This window comes from Brachypodium distachyon, chromosome 5 (genome assembly GCF_000005505.3).
Source record: "Brachypodium distachyon strain Bd21 chromosome 5, Brachypodium_distachyon_v3.0, whole genome shotgun sequence".
Lineage (NCBI taxonomy): Eukaryota > Viridiplantae > Streptophyta > Magnoliopsida > Poales > Poaceae > Brachypodium > Brachypodium distachyon.
Genome location: NC_016135.3, coordinates 4,459,442 through 4,474,815, shown reverse-complemented (window position 1 = coordinate 4,474,815; position 15,374 = coordinate 4,459,442). Strand labels below are relative to the sequence as shown.

The 15,374-nt window shown below is 44.3% G+C and overlaps 2 protein-coding genes across 3 annotated transcripts; one reads left to right on the top strand and one right to left on the bottom strand.

Moving 5' to 3' along the window:
- The first annotated feature begins 1,552 nt into the window (after positions 1–1,552).
- LOC100825789 (probable L-ascorbate peroxidase 3, peroxisomal) lies at positions 1,553–3,796 on the top strand. 2 transcript variants are annotated; one of them, XM_010241407.3, is made up of 8 exons: positions 1,553–1,764; positions 1,860–1,984; positions 2,072–2,187; positions 2,280–2,328; positions 2,460–2,542; positions 2,638–2,717; positions 3,204–3,284; positions 3,385–3,758. In XM_010241407.3, exons 1-8 carry the CDS (start codon positions 1,646–1,648, stop codon positions 3,497–3,499), a joined length of 768 nt encoding a protein of 255 aa, XP_010239709.1. In that variant the 5' UTR covers positions 1,553–1,645; the 3' UTR covers positions 3,500–3,758. The 2 variants fall into 2 exon arrangements, with proteins under 2 accessions (XP_010239709.1, XP_003581262.1); XM_003581214.4 differs by having other exon boundaries at positions 1,557–1,764; positions 3,204–3,306; positions 3,385–3,796.
- A 149-nt stretch (positions 3,797–3,945) lies between these two features.
- LOC100826414 (wall-associated receptor kinase 3) lies at positions 3,946–13,492 on the bottom strand. The gene is made up of 4 exons (XM_003581216.4): positions 12,733–13,492; positions 7,884–8,152; positions 6,489–6,680; positions 3,946–5,388 (listed from the first exon to the last, which is right to left on the bottom strand). The coding sequence occupies exons 1-4, from the start codon at positions 13,398–13,400 to the stop codon at positions 4,262–4,264; spliced, it is 2,256 nt and encodes a 751-aa protein (XP_003581264.2). The 5' UTR covers positions 13,401–13,492; the 3' UTR covers positions 3,946–4,261.
- Between the last annotated feature and the right edge of the window lie 1,882 nt (positions 13,493–15,374).

Sequence of the window (15,374 nt, the reverse complement as noted above, 5' to 3'; positions counted from 1 at the left end):
GTTCATTTAAGGGTGAGTTGCACATTAAGACATTTGACGTATAATTGAGTTTTTTTTCCTGTGAATCACACATCATCCCTCTTAATGTGCCATTTAGTTGCGCATGATCTCTCATGCCGTGCAATTTAGTTGTTAGGTTATGAGTTGCATATTAAGACTCGTGATGTGCAAGTGAGTTTTTTTTAATTTAGTTGCACATGATCTTTCGTGTTGTGCAATTCAGTTGTTTTATTGGATTAGTTGCACATTAAAACTCGTGATGTGTAAGTGAGTTTTTTTAATTTAGTTGCACATGGTCTCTCATGTTGTGAAATTAGTTGTTTTATGGGACTAGTTGCACATTAAGACTCGTGATGTGCAACTGAATTTTGTGTGTATGAGTTACACATGACTAAGATTTAAGTGTTTTTTATATCTCGTACTACTTACCTTATACACACCCAAATTATAAGGAATACCGGACCGAAAATCATAGATCAACAAGCGGTTTTTTTAATGGGAAGGCGAGGCTGGTCTTGGGCGTGTGTTGTTGATTGAAATAGTGCACTGTTGTATTTTCTCATTTTGGAGTAGTCCGCACAGTGTCTTTTGATAGTTTTTCTTTGCAGAAATTAATTAATTGATGACCTCTAATCAGAATGATGGGAAAAAATAGCAGATGTTTGCCTTTTATTTATTTTCAAAACAAGTGTTTTGTTTTCTCAGAACAAATGTTTGCTATGTACGGGTCATAGATTGTCCCCAAATCAGTTTTTCCAGATCAAGTGAAACACAGAGGGAACGTAAACTGAGGAATTAGGCTATGCAAGGAATGTATGTATTTGTTTTTCTTTCGACGACGGCAACCAGACATGGTACTCAACAACACAAACATAATTCAGGGTTGTCATGAGCGGTGAAAATGTCTTGTATAAAATATTTTGGAAAGCTTCACATTCAATTCATGTGCAACATAAGTCTTTTCAATCTGCAAATTTCAAAAAATCATGCCTAGGATTTTTATTTGTGGCCAAAACAGGCCCATATGTGGCCCAGCTCATCAATCCTAAAACAAGACACACAGTCAGCCCAATAAAAAAGAAAAGGAGAAATACACTAACACGAGGAAAACGAGAGGATATCGATCAGTCGAAGACCCGTGACACTTGTTTCTCACTCGACTGAGACCCAGACGCTCCGTTAATAAAAATAGAGAACACAGAAGGAGTTTACTTTGAAACAGAGAGAGCATATTAAGTTTTTTGAATTTTGAGAGAATTGAGTTTACTGAAGCCCGGGATCCAAAAGTCTCTTGTTTTGCTCGTGGACTACGAGACATTTGGGCAAATCAGGCAGAAATTCTTGTGCCTACGGAGATCCTTCCTACAACGTGACACGGTTATGATGCACAGGAGGAGAAACTCGTAGAGAGTTCTAACGCCGTCGACTAAAAATGACTCGGTCCCGATCGAATCCCTTGATCAAGACGTTGCTTTCATCCGGAGTTATCCCATGCCTTCTCCACACCTCCACTCCATTCCATTCCTTCCCTTTTCTTCCTACAAAACTGCGCCGCTTTTCCTATCCTTCACCAACAACTCCAACGTAGAGCTTGCTCTGTTTCCTTCCAAAGAGATCTCGAGTAAGCAATTAACTGCGCACAAAGATGTCGTCGGTGGCACCGGTGGTGAACGCAGAGTACATGGCGGAGATCGACAAGGCGCGGCGGGACCTCCGTGCGCTCATCGCCAGCAAGAGCTGCGCTCCCATCATGCTCCGCCTCGCGTACTTACGATTCTCACAGCCATAGCATTTCTCGCTTAAGCAATGTTGGTTGTCAGGTTTTGATTAGAAATTTTCTCGCTTGATCATGGGTGCAGATGGCATGATGCTGGCACCTACGACAAGAAGACCAACACCGGAGGGCCCAACGGCTCGATCAGGTTCCCGGAGGAGCACAGCCACGCTGCAAATGCAGGGCTCAAGGTCGCCATCGACCTTCTAGGTTGGCCAGCACTTATAATTTTTGAAGTAGTGATTTTCAAGCAGTCTGATGCTCGTAAATAAACCTTTCCAATTCCCTGTGTTGCAGAACCGATTAAGCAAAAGCACCCCAAGATCACATATGCAGACCTCTACCAGCTTGCCGGAGTTGTGGCCGTTGAAGTCACCGGTGGACCAACAATAGATTTCGTTCCTGGCAGGAGGGTAAGTTAACAGAAACAATGTCGTTTCCTTATTACAGAACCAAGCATCCTAGTCTAAGCATCTTAGTTTCGCTTTTCGCGTATGTATACCAGGATTCTTCAGTTTGCCCGGAGGAAGGACGCTTGCCAGATGCTAAGCAAGGTAACCAGGTGCATTCCTTTTATTATTAATTTATTATGTATTTTATAATTTGGAACAGAGGTTGTAATTTTGAACCGGTGAACTTTTAGTGTGGTAAAAATGTTGCATTCTTTCTGTTATCATGTCACAAGGTGCTGCACACCTGAGGGATGTCTTCTACCGGATGGGTTTGTCTGACAAAGACATCGTAGCACTCTCCGGTGGCCATACTCTGGTAATGCAACAAACATCTTGTTCACATAACGGTTCATCAGCAACCCCCATTTCTTTTGCTGACAAGTTCTTGTTCTGCATTTCACACATTCTCAGGGGAAGGCACGTCCGGATAGATCGGGATTCGACGGTGCTTGGACAAAGGATCCTCTTAAGTTCGACAACTCTTATTTTGTGTAAGATTAAACACAACATATTCATCGAATGCTCATTAGTTTCAGACTGTAGAGTATAATTAATGCCACCACAACATTAATCAGGAGTTCCTAAGTATATTTGTCGTCTCTCAACTTGTTGAAAAGTACGCAAACCAGACATCAATGGTCCATCGCCGCATCCAAAGTGGTATTAGTGTCATCTCACCATGGTTTTGGCCTAGCAATTATCATGTTAGCCTGTCAAATTGGCATCACTTTTCGTTTTTTTGCCTCGAGTCAAATTGGTTCCACCAAAGAAACCTAAGCCAGTATGGTAATTCAAGGCCAGAACCATAACATATCAGCACTAATACCACTTCAAATGAGGGGAAAAATCATTGTTGTCCGGTTCGATAATCGAGGGACTAAAAGTGTATGAAAAAAATTGAGACACTATTTGCATACTTTTCAACAAATTGAGAGACAAAAAATATATTTTTCTCAATATAATTACATATGCTGCAGTGAGCTTCTGAAAGGGGAAACTGATGGGCTCCTGAAGCTGCCTACGGACAAGGTTCTCGTGGAAGACCCCGTTTTCCGCCGGTATGTGGAACTATATGCCAAGGTACACCAGAGTTCAGATGGGGAGTTCTTCAGACCCATGCCGCCTAGCTACAACTGACAACTTATTTTGCGCATGCAGGACGAGGACGCCTTCTTCAGGGACTATGCGGAGTCGCACAAAAAGCTCTCCGAGCTCGGCTTCAAGCCTCCTCGCGCTGCTGCTCTGGCGTACAAATCGTCCGGAGGCAACATGAAGGGATTACTGACGAGAACTGCAACCATGGTAGCGGTTGCTGCTGCTGTCGTGGCTTGGGCTTACCTACACGGACCCAACAAGAAGCTTGACTGATTCCATCTGTACATCGTCACGATTCCTCTTACTCTGTGATGGGTGCTGGGAAACAAAGTTAACGTTCAGATTTGTCCAATTGTGTGTCTGTACATGGACTGTGAATGTTGTGTTTGTGATGTCGCACAGAAATGAAATAAGATAATTTGCAGTTGTATGAGGAATCAATTATGTTTCAAGTTATAAACAACACTTCTTTTTATTGAGCAAACCTGGAGGAGGTCTCTACACATTTCTAATTCTAACTTATGTAAACGAAGATGCAGGTACCCAGGGGAAGTACAGGTCTGGAAGTAAAGATACACCAGAGAGCTTACATACTTACAGTACACTAGTGGCACTTTGCTGCCATTCCAGTTGAACGTTTACGCATTTATCTCAGTAACATGATACAATGGCTTCAACGCCGCAATTTAAAGGCATTGACACACTTTTAGTACAGAAACCTTGGTAAACAGTTCGACAACTTCACAACAGGGTGTAGCTAGGGGACACATAGAGGACATATTAAGTTCTCTGTTCGGTAACAAGGCTCATCTTCAAAATCACAGTAACCAAAGAGAGCCTAATAAAGAGTTGGACAAAGCATTAAACATCATGTATCAATTACCCTTTTCATGCGTTGCTATTGCTAGTCAAAAACTTTGTAGAACATGCACTGGATGATTTAAGATGAGAGTGGGTGGGAGGAGAGAAGGGCCTTGTATACTGAAATTTCAGGATTTTGGAGATGAGAGTTGTATACTGAAACGGAGGTAGTACATATCTCAGCATCCCCAATCTTATCATGGCTGTGCAACCACTGAATTTTTTGCATTTTAAGTTCTTGCATAACTTGGGCCATGGTGGGCCTATCATTCACGTCAACTTCAAGACATTTAACAGCAACCCGACCAACCATCTCAAGGCAGTTTATGTCTTCATCAGTGGACGCAATATCTGTGTCCAACATCTGTTTTGTAGTCCCATCTTTGAAAGCCTTAATATAGTTTAATGGAAGGCTATTGTTCTTATCATACCTTGCCATCTTCCCAGTGATGAGCTCCAGAAGAACAATTCCGAAGCTATAAACATCGCTCTTCTCCGTGAGAAGGCCGGTCTTCATGTACACAGGATCTATGTAGCTACTATCCCCTATCACAAAGTTGGTGTGTTCTTTCCCAATGGACATGAGCCTGCATGTCCCGAAGTCCGAGACCTTTGGCACAAATTCATCATCGAGTAATATGTTGCCAGTTTTCACATCACCATGGAGGATCTTATGGCTAGCCTCTGAATGCATATAAGCAAGGCCATCTGCAGAGTAGATAGCAATGTCCAAACGTGCTCCAAGCGGAAGAGGGTGTGTTCTTCCTGTTCCATCTTTACCATGAAGCACGTCGTAAAGGCTCCCTCTGGGAATGAACTCGTAAACCAACATCGGAACTTCGCTCTCCAAACAACATCCCAATAGTTGCACTAAATTCTTGTGACTAACTTGGGATTGGATTGTGATCTCATTCGCAAACAAGTCCTTTCGACGGTCCTCGTTGATGGCAATGGAGCGTTTGACCGCGACTTGCACGTTATCACTAGTAGTTCCCTTGTAAACCTTACCAAAATTACCTCTTCCAATAATGTGACTGTAGTTCTTTGTTATCTGGTCTAGTTTCTCCTTCGTGAAAATTTCAATCTTGATACTTTTCAGAAGTTGTCCACCGTTCCTGTTGAAATGATCTCTGAGTTTTCTTCTCTGACGATCCATGTGCAAGAATAGCAGCAGTACCGCTAACAATGAGATGCCACTGATTGTTCCTGTTGAAAAATAGCATGTCATTAAATGCCTCCGTTTTAGGGCAGTTCGTGTAAGGTTGAGCACTAACAGAAGATTACATAGGACAAAAACATGTAGGTAATGCGTATTGTAGGAATTTTATGTTCTGCAACTACTTAATCTCATTTGGAAATAGTACCTCAATATGGAATTATTGTTGACTTGGAATGATTACGTGATGGAATTTGTACTTGAGGAATTTATACATACTCAAGGTGTACTTAAGTAAATACTTAAGGAAGATTAGTATTGGAATACAATATTTTTATATTGGAAAAATTACCCGTGTACAATACTAATTGGAATACTAATTGGAAGGACCTAATGGAAATTAACCTACATTATTAAATTGTATACTATTTAATTATGGCGCATGACTCACACATGCGTGTCCCCTAGGACATCACCGATAAGTGTCCGATTAAAGGTTAATTGTGTTGTCGTTGTTGATTATACCTGGACTCAATTTGGAACAAGTTTGTTTAAACTTGGAATCTTATCTGCATACAGACCAGGACTCTGGAATTAGCAGTATAAGAGGTCCCACCCCTAGCCTCAATATGCATTGTGATCGGCACCACCGATAAGACCGAGGAATAGGGGTAGGCCACAAACCTAGATTTCATACACATATAACGTTACCAGAATACCAAGCTTTAGTACGTGATGGGGAAAAACCATCAGAAAAATGGCCAAACCCATCAGAAAAAATGGTTTTCGCGCTGCGGATAGGGCATGACAATATATTGTATGTATCTGACGGTCTACATGACCTGGACACGAAATTACCAATTTTTGTGTCGGTGACTCGGTGTCAACAAGACCGTGAGGAACAACATCATTTTTCTTTTGGCTTGGTGCTCCAGTTATCCGTCACGAAACAGAAAACCTCCACTGAAGCTTGGAAATCTGGTATAGATGGACATGCTATGTTCTATAGGATCACACTGCATCCTTTATGCACTAAAAAAACGACATGTTGGTAATGAAATCTTCTCCTACAAGGAAGTGTATTTTTTCTTTCCAAAAAGGAAGGAATCCCCCCAGTCAAGGGAGTGTATACAGTATGTACACATCTTACCTATTGCTGCTATTGCAGCCAGGGACACTATGGCCTCACAACCTTTGTCACTTTTACCGTCTCCTGTTCGTCCGAAGCTACATTTACAGTTATAACCACCTTCCACATCTTGGCATGTTCCTCCATGACAAGGATATGACTTCTTGCGGAATGTCGAATTTGGTGATATCAAATGATCACATTCGTTAATATCTGAAAAATGTATGAAAATCAGTGGCTTTAAATTGTACTAAAAGTCTGAAACACAATGAAAGAAAAAGTTACTCCCTCCGAGCCATATTAATTGTCGACATATTACATGTATCTAAACGTTTTTTATGCATAGATACATCCATATTTGGGCAAATTTGAAACAATTAATATGGATCGGAGAGATTTACTAGTGATTGCTATTGAGCTTTTATTCTTGCATAGAGTGACTGAAACTCCATAGATTCTCTGTAATAATGCATTACTTTGTCGGAATCTTTCCTATTGTTTTCAGTCAAAATACAATAATAATGCACTACTTTCCCGTTGTTGCTACATGCTGACCGTAGTCCTGTTTGAAGTGGAAAAAAACTTCCAAGTACCATTTTGCTGCCAATATTTGTCCGCTTATGAATTCTACAACCAGTAAAGATTTTTGCCACTACAAAGGTCATAGTTGTCATTTAAAGTACATGCAAGCATGCCAGGTGTTAAAAAATGTGCGGTGTAGTATTTAATCATTACTCCGTACCATATTAAGTGACTCAAATTTGCCCAAATATGAATGTATCTATACCTAAAAAGCGTCTAGATACATGTAATAGAAAGTCACTTAATATGGGCCGGAGGGAGTATTTACTACTCACTCTGTTTCAAATTATATGTTCTAGTTTTGTCTTAAGTCAAACTTTTTTGACCAAAGTAGTAGAAAAATGTACTAATATCGTCTATAATATCAGATAAGTGTATACTGTCAAAAAAGTATACCAGGAAGATGTATATCATGAAAGATTTAATAAAACTAATTTGGAGTTGCAGATATTGGTTGATTTTTCTATGAACTTGATAAAAATTTAAAAGTTGAATTAGGACAAAGTTAAAACATCTTATAGTTTGGAACAGAGGGAGTACTGATCCAAATTTGATGAGAGCAGTGTTACAAAAAAAGAAACCAAACTTCAGCTATGACAAATTATACTCTGTAGTGATGTATATATGTGTAGAGTTATATTTAATTTCTCTAGGAGTAGAATAAACAGCCCTATTTGGAAGAGTATTTCTTGGTAAAGTTTTAGTCCTAGTTTCGACTTAAATACCGAAAATTTACCATGAAATACCAATCTTCCAAAGGTCGCCTTCAGGGTGAAAATTAAAGTTAAGTTTCATTCCAAAAAGAATAGAGCCAGGGTGAAGTTATAGACAAACTTGTGCATCCATCTTTGGTGTAGGGATTGCCGGCGTATCCCTCGTCGCAGATGCAAAAATAACCCGGACCATTTCTGGCATTAGCACAAGAGCTGTGCTTGCTAATACAGGCGGAAGGAACAACCGGTTTTGCCTCGTCACTGCCATCTGATGGTGGGGTGCACGTCCCATCCCTAATAGCCCAGTCAAAAACAATTGGAACTGTGCCTTGTTTGTATCTTTCACTGAATGTCATGTTCCCAGTAAGGTCTGATTTGTTGAAACTGTACCTGTTTGACAAAACGGTCACCACCAGTATGAGTTAAACAAAGCTATGGTTCATCTCAGAAAAATGAAAGAAAGAATTAATGATAAAGCTATGGTTTGTAGCAGCAGGTTCTTGATTACGAAGAAACGATTAGTACTTAAACACTGACAAGCTACCAAACACCGTCAAGATACCATCATATTTAGTCAGAATGAATGGAGACAAGATCTTTATTTATTTCTTTTTGTAAGATTAAGTTATAGGTGATGGATGGAATGTTAGGAATTAATCTTGAGTATGAGTTCTACTAGGATTAGGTGAGTTTGTGAGTTGTAATCAAGTTAGTTTCTTTTTTAAGCTAGCCTGCGTGTTGGAGTCCTTGTGTAATTAGGATTGGAGTTAGTCACGTGTGAGTACTAATCCGTGTGTGTTTAGGTGTTGTGGCCGGCCGGGTGTGTATATATACATGCACATACGGCTAGGTTGTAACGTGAGTTTTGAGTTCAGAGAAATAAAGAAAAGAGGTTACGTCACGTGTCCTTGTCAATAATCCGGTGATCGTCGTGTGCGTATGCGTCTTCATGTGATTGATCCTTAAACGAACCCAACATGGAACACAATAATTTGGGAGGAAAAGTTTCACTTACTCCCGAGCATAGTGCACCCGCGTTCTACAGTGCCCAGAGAGAAACGCAGAAACAGAGAGAGAGAGAGAGAGAGAGAGAGGGGCCATGGTGTCGACGCGTTGTAGTCAATAACCGCCGCCGCCATGTGAGGCGCCTCCACAGGTTGAGAATCGCCGGACGCCACATACCGCGGCCACATGGAGCAGCCATATGGAGCTGCTGCAGGGAGCTCCGATGACCCGCGCGCCGCCGGGAGCCGCGCCCGCGCCCGCTGCGCCGCCGCAAAGAAGGGGAAGGGGATGCCGCCAGGAAAAAAACTCGAGTGAGGTGGGTGATGGGTTGGGACCCGAGGGGCAGGGAGAGGAGGCAGGTTATTACCGCGTTTTCAACAAGAGGTGCTACACTGTTACCAAAAAGTTAGTGGCCAAGGTGAAGAAGAGATGAATAACTAAGTAGTGGTTTTTTAAAAAATTAACAGGTATTACACGGATACCAAGACAGAAAATAAGATGACAGATGGGTCCATCAAGAAAAAGAAATGAATAAGAAAAAAACATATTGAAAGAGGGAGAGAAAAAATTTAGTATCAAGCACCATTGGAGATGCCCTTATGTGCTTTTGGGCACGGATCACGATGCAAATTGAAGGGCAGAGGTAAGAGGACCAACACTCTTGAGAGTAAAAAATCCACTCTCTAATTTGGGAACATATTTTGATAGAGTTGTAGCGCCTATATTTTGGAGCAAATCCATCCGGGGTGTATTTGAGCCAAAAAAATTTGGAAGGAAATATATATAAATAAACTAGGGGATTACAAGGCTCTCACAAGGAGAGTAAACACGAGTGCTGCTTTGCATAATCTGAACATAAGAGCAGCAACTAGCAAACCGAAGACGGCGAACACTGCAACCGGAGTCTGATGGTGGGCCAGTTGAGAACGAATTGGCGAGCAGCCACAGTCGAAGTCTTCAAATGCCCCTTTTGTGCAAGCCCTCCATAGCAAATATCTATTTTTCATAATTTTTGAAATATATAAACTAGGCTTTCTTCTTTTATATGACAGTCCCTAAACTGAGCGGAGTTTCAGGGCCTGACTTGTACACTAAGTCGGCCTTATCCTTAAGTTGGTCCAAGGGTACCCGGCTGGTATATCCTTGTCAAGACCCGCAACACCATGCATGGTATCACTAGTTTTAGTTGAAGGATGTCCCTTGTGATGGCTGAGCAATGGTAGAGGATTTGTTTGAAGCTTGAAAGTATTGAGCTAGGTGATGAGGATGACCAGGTAGCTTGGAATCTGGATAAAACGGGTCAATATTCCGTGAAATCTATGTATAAGTGTCTAGAGAGAAACTTATATGGTGCTCATCACAAGTGGATCTAGAAGACTAAAATACCATTAAATTCATATCTTTTTTGGCTTATGTTTCATGATGTTGTGCTCGTAGGGATAACATGAAGGTGAAAAGTTGGACCGGCTCACCTATGTTGCTTTTGTGATCAGATGGAATCTGCTAACCATTTTTTTCCGCTTGTGTTGTGTCTAGAGTCGTTTGGAGGGTGGCTGGTTCTCAGTTTCACACTTCTTTAACTCCTACCTTGTTATGGCAAAAAATCACTCATGGATGCATGCTTTTTTACCTCCAGGGGACAGATTTGTGGTGGTTTGTGGTTCTGTGGGCAATCTGGAATTGCAGGAACACGGTTATATACCTTTGATAAGTATGGACGTTGAGATCTCCTCTTGAGATTATTTTTGCTACTTGCTCGTTTCTGTTATCTTGGGCGGGGTCTTAAAAGACTATGGATGCTGAATTTCTTAAGGAAGGTGCCAAGCAGCTGGTGGTCAATGCTCAAGAGATGATGTGTCGGAAAAGGGAAGGAGATATGTCTGTTGCTGTGCCGTCTAGCATTTTGGATGCGCCGTGTCTGACTGATGCTTCAATGCAGTGTTATTCTCTAGTAATTTTGTTGCCACTGTTTCATAAACTTTGTTGTGCCCGGCTGTGGGTATTTTTGTAATAGTTGGATTTCGACTTTTAGTAGGGCCTGTAGTGTAGGGCAGATTTTTGTCTGGTAGTCAGTCGGGTGCAGATCGAGGGCTCTCATCAGCGAGAGTTTCCTTCCCAGGTAGCGTGACTGTTGCTTTTCTCTCTTATTCTTCTGAGTAAATTGCATAAAGATACATATTTAGCGCCTCTCGTAACAAAAATCTACGAACCCAAAGATTTTTAACTGATACCCACAACTTGTACGCTGAGTAACAAAAAAAACCAAAAGTGACAGATTTGCCCAAGTTAATCGCCCGTGGCCCACATGTCATACACAAGAGCATAATTTCTGAATCAAGTGCAACGAAAACGGCTTGAGCCGAGGCACGAGCCGAGCCGAGCCGGCTTAGGATATCCCCTTCCCAACCGAAAAGAGAAACACGGCGAACGGGAGGAGGAGGCGACGAGCTCGTTAGGGTAGACGCGGGTGCATGGGAATTGTTCTGCCTGTGGTGGTCGAGTGTAGCTCTAATTACCGGCTTCCGATGGAGTTGAGGGAGCATATGACCATGCCGTCAAGTTCACCGTCCACGACCATCTCTGTGACTCCTGCGGTGGCAGGGCTCGCTGTGCCATGGCCTACCCGGACCAGTGCGGTTGGTCCGCCGTCGTGCAGAACCGGCAGAGCGTGTCGCACCGCTGCATGCTGCTCCACCTCCAGCAGCGGCTCGACGACCCGTGTCATCATCCCCAGCGCTGACGGTGGTCTCGACTTCTTCTTCGCTTCCAGGTCCCACGCCGCCATCCTCATCTCCTCCATGACACCCACCCACACAGAAACATCGCGCGGGCAGGTGGCGCACGCGCAAGAGCTGGGACGGGCGCGGGGGCGCATGCAGGCGGGCGGTGCGGGCAGCGCCGGCGGCGAGCGGCGCGCGCCTCCTCCGGCCCTGCAACCTCGCATACACCGCCGCCATCCTCTTCCCCTTCCCAGCGCGCACGCGGGGCCAAGATCTGCACGTCGAGCCGCACTCCGAGACCTCGCGCCCCATCTTCTTCCTTGTGCTTGTCGTCGAGTTTTTCCCTTTCTCTCGCAGCTACTGCGATGGCTCCGCTGCTGGCGCGACTGGCGCATGCGCGTTCCCGTCTGACTCCGTCAAGGGCACTCGTGCACTTCCACCACGAGGCTCCCCTCAAGATCCGGTGCGGCTCGAGCTCCTCCACCACGATCCATCCTATCGCCGGAGAGGGAGAGAGAGAGAGAGAGAGGTGTGGGGGTGGGTGGGGGGGGGGGGGGGGAGGACAAGTGAACGGCTTCTGCTCAAGGTACGGCTCCGTCGGGAGTGAGAATTGAGCCACATAAATGGCTTGTGCGTATGACAGGTGGGCCAACATCATTAACTTGGCCAAAACTGCAAGTTTTGGGTGTTTTGTTATTCATTAGTCTTGTAGGGTATCAGTTAAAATTACGTGGGTTCGTGGTTTTCTGTTACACATGCAGCTAGATATGTGTTTCTCTGCAATTTACTATATTCTCCTCTACCTTATATGTTTATAGCTGGTAAAAGACTTTGTATGCCCGTTGTGTGTTGCATAATGAAAGGGGACAATTTCCGAGTTGAATACATAGTCATTTATACACATGTTCAAAGTTAATTATAGTATGCGTGCGATGCTACAAATCTAAAATGTAAGACATATAATCTTTGTTGATTGTCAAATTCTATTCCAACCTAATATAAAAAAATATATCAATGCATACAGTTTCAAAGTAAGATCATTATATCCATTTTGAATTATATTTTCATAAATCTTGATTTGACATTGAATTATTGGTACTTTTTTCTAGAGGCTTTGTGTTAACGGTCAACAAAAATATAAATCCTATATTTTAAGGTGTGGGAGTAATATATTTGCACGGATTTTCTATTCAACTCAAATGCATGTATTTATGAGGAATCTGAAAAAACGTTTGAGGTACGTACCAGCCGTTCTTGGCCACAAAGGCGTATTGGCACGGGTTGAAAGCTGGACTTTTGAAGTCGTCCACCCACTTCACGGAAAATTCTTTGAGGTCAGCCGTAAGAGATGCCTCGCAGCATCCGTTGCCTCTGCACGGCGTGCCGTCGCCCGCGCTTTCACTCGCACGGGCGCAGTAGGTCATGCAGCCGGTGCGGTAGGTGCCGTAGTTGCCATTGATCCTCGCCTCCGCGCCGCACCCGACGGCCGTGAACGTGTTGCCCGCCGTTGAGATCAGGAAAGCGGTGCCCGACCTTAATCGTACGCCCACGTTCGAGGGCGGCGCCGTCCGGTTGTCCGGATCGTTGCACGTGGAGGTGAGGCCGCGGTAGTACACTGTTATCTCTGCCGTTTCCATCGATATGTTGGCGACCAAGAGGTCACCCGAGTATAATCCCGGGGGGTTCGTCGTCTCGTCGCATGTCAGCTCGAAGGTGGGTGCCCTAAAACACTCAGAGGCGCCGATGCCGAAAGGGTAAGGGATGTCTACCTTTCCGCAATTACTAGGACAGTTCGGCGGCGGCACAGGTAACATGGCCGGTGCTGTTGACGCTGAGTCGCCGGAGCCCGACACACCCTCGCCGAGGAGAGCGGCACATGACATAACCAGGAGGAGGAAGAGCGCTTGTGGCATGGCTGGTTTGCCCCTCAGAATATCTAGAATCTTAGATGGACAGGATGTAGCTAGCTAGTTCAACTGATAACTCTGCTCATGCCACAATAATTGTCGTTCAATAATTGTCTAACCGCGCAATAATTGTCCAATAATATACATACCGGAAATGCTTTGCCCAATAATATATATACCGGAAATGCTTTGCCCAATAATTGTCGTTCAATACACATGCGCATCTGCAGCCGTTCAATAATTGTCTAACCGCGCGCATCCCAACTTGTCGTACTAGCTAGCTCTATTCTCTCTGGCGGAGTGAGCTTGGTTGATCAGAGCACGCCAACCGCTCCTTCTTTGTCCTCTCGTCAACTGCCTTGATTATCCATGCGCACGTGTATTGATTAGTTTCACCTCACATACGTACGGTACTTCTCTTTTGTTTGTTTCTGAGGAAGCTCTCAAATAGTATAACTGTTATGAACGCGACAAGTATAAATTTATAGCAATTACAGAAGGAGAGGATCTAGAATTTACAGGAGATGGAGGTTACAATTGTTGAGCCAAGTGTGTCAACATTACAGCCCAATCAGTAATTAGAACCCTTCGAGTAGCCGTCGAGCAGCCGTCGAGCACCGGGATGCCCAGAGGTGAAGCTTGTTGGCGCAACGCAGGACCATGGTATGAAGGTCTTCGAGTTCCTGATTAAAAGCCATGGCGTTCTTGCGTTTCCAGATGTTCCATAGCAGCGAGATGAGCACAGTAGAGCGGACCTTGTCATTGCGACTGAATTCCCAAAGGTCGGCGATGCGAAAACAAGACGGAGCAGCCGGGTGAATAGTTTGAAGCTCCAGCCAAAAATGTTGGAGGAAGGAGCATTGAAGAAATAAATGACCAGTCGTCTCCATGTGATTGCAAAAAGGGCACTTGTCAGAAAATGACGATCGTTGGTGGCGAGCCTGTCACGGTGCGCAAGCCAGATGAAAATGCGACAGCGGTTGGTGGCGTAGTTCTTCCAAACGGCATCTCCCATCTGGTCATCCAGGCGGTCTTGGAAGGCAGCCAAGTATGCCAAGGAAGTGGAGAGGACCTTCCCATCTGATCATCCTATGCGATGATCTGGTACCTCGAGTTTAAGGACACGTAAGCCAGAATAGTTTGCAAGTCGCCAAGCTCATCGAGGAGAGCCGAGGCTGGAAGGTGGTTAAGTTAGCAATGGTGTTGAGGGCGGAAGCCACTGAAATATTAGGCCGAAGAGAGTGGGAGAATAAGGCTGGGAAGCGGGAGGCCAAAGTGAAGTCCCCAATCCAGAGATCAAGCCAGAAGGCGATAGAGAGGCCGTTCCCAATTTCAACTTTGGAGATGGAACGAAAGAACTCGAGGCCGGCAGAAATTTCTTTCCAGATTGTCGAATCGAGGGCGTGAGAATCCCCAAGATCCCTGTGGCCTCCCCAACCATAAGACGAAGAGAAGCGTTGCTCCCAAGGGGTAGATCCCGGTTGGTGAACTTTAGACAGGTGCTTAAGGAGAAGACAAGTATTGTGCGTACGAAGACACCAGAAGCCAAGGCCACCTTTTTTACGAGGTGCACAAACTTCGTGCCAGGCTACCTTACAGTTCTCCTCGTTTGCATGCTCCTCCCCGGTCCAAAAGAAAGCACGCGAGCGTTTGTCAATTTGATGCAAGATACCCTTAGGAAGAAGAAGAGCGCCCATCGCATAAGTGGGCATGGCCCTAAGGGCAGATCTAACCAGAATAGCCCCCCCCCCCCCAATGGACAACATTTTTCCTCTCCAGCCGGCTAAACGACGGTCAAGTTTATCGATGATAGGAGCGAAAGCGGAGAGCTTCAGCTTGTGCGTGAAGAGGGGGAGACCAAGATAGGACCGAGGGAAGGAAGAAACCTGGCAGCCAAGGACTGTCGCGAGGTCAGCTGCCACCGAGGCCTCGACGTGGATTGGGGCAAAGGTGCTCTTAGAGAAATTAATAGAAAGCCCA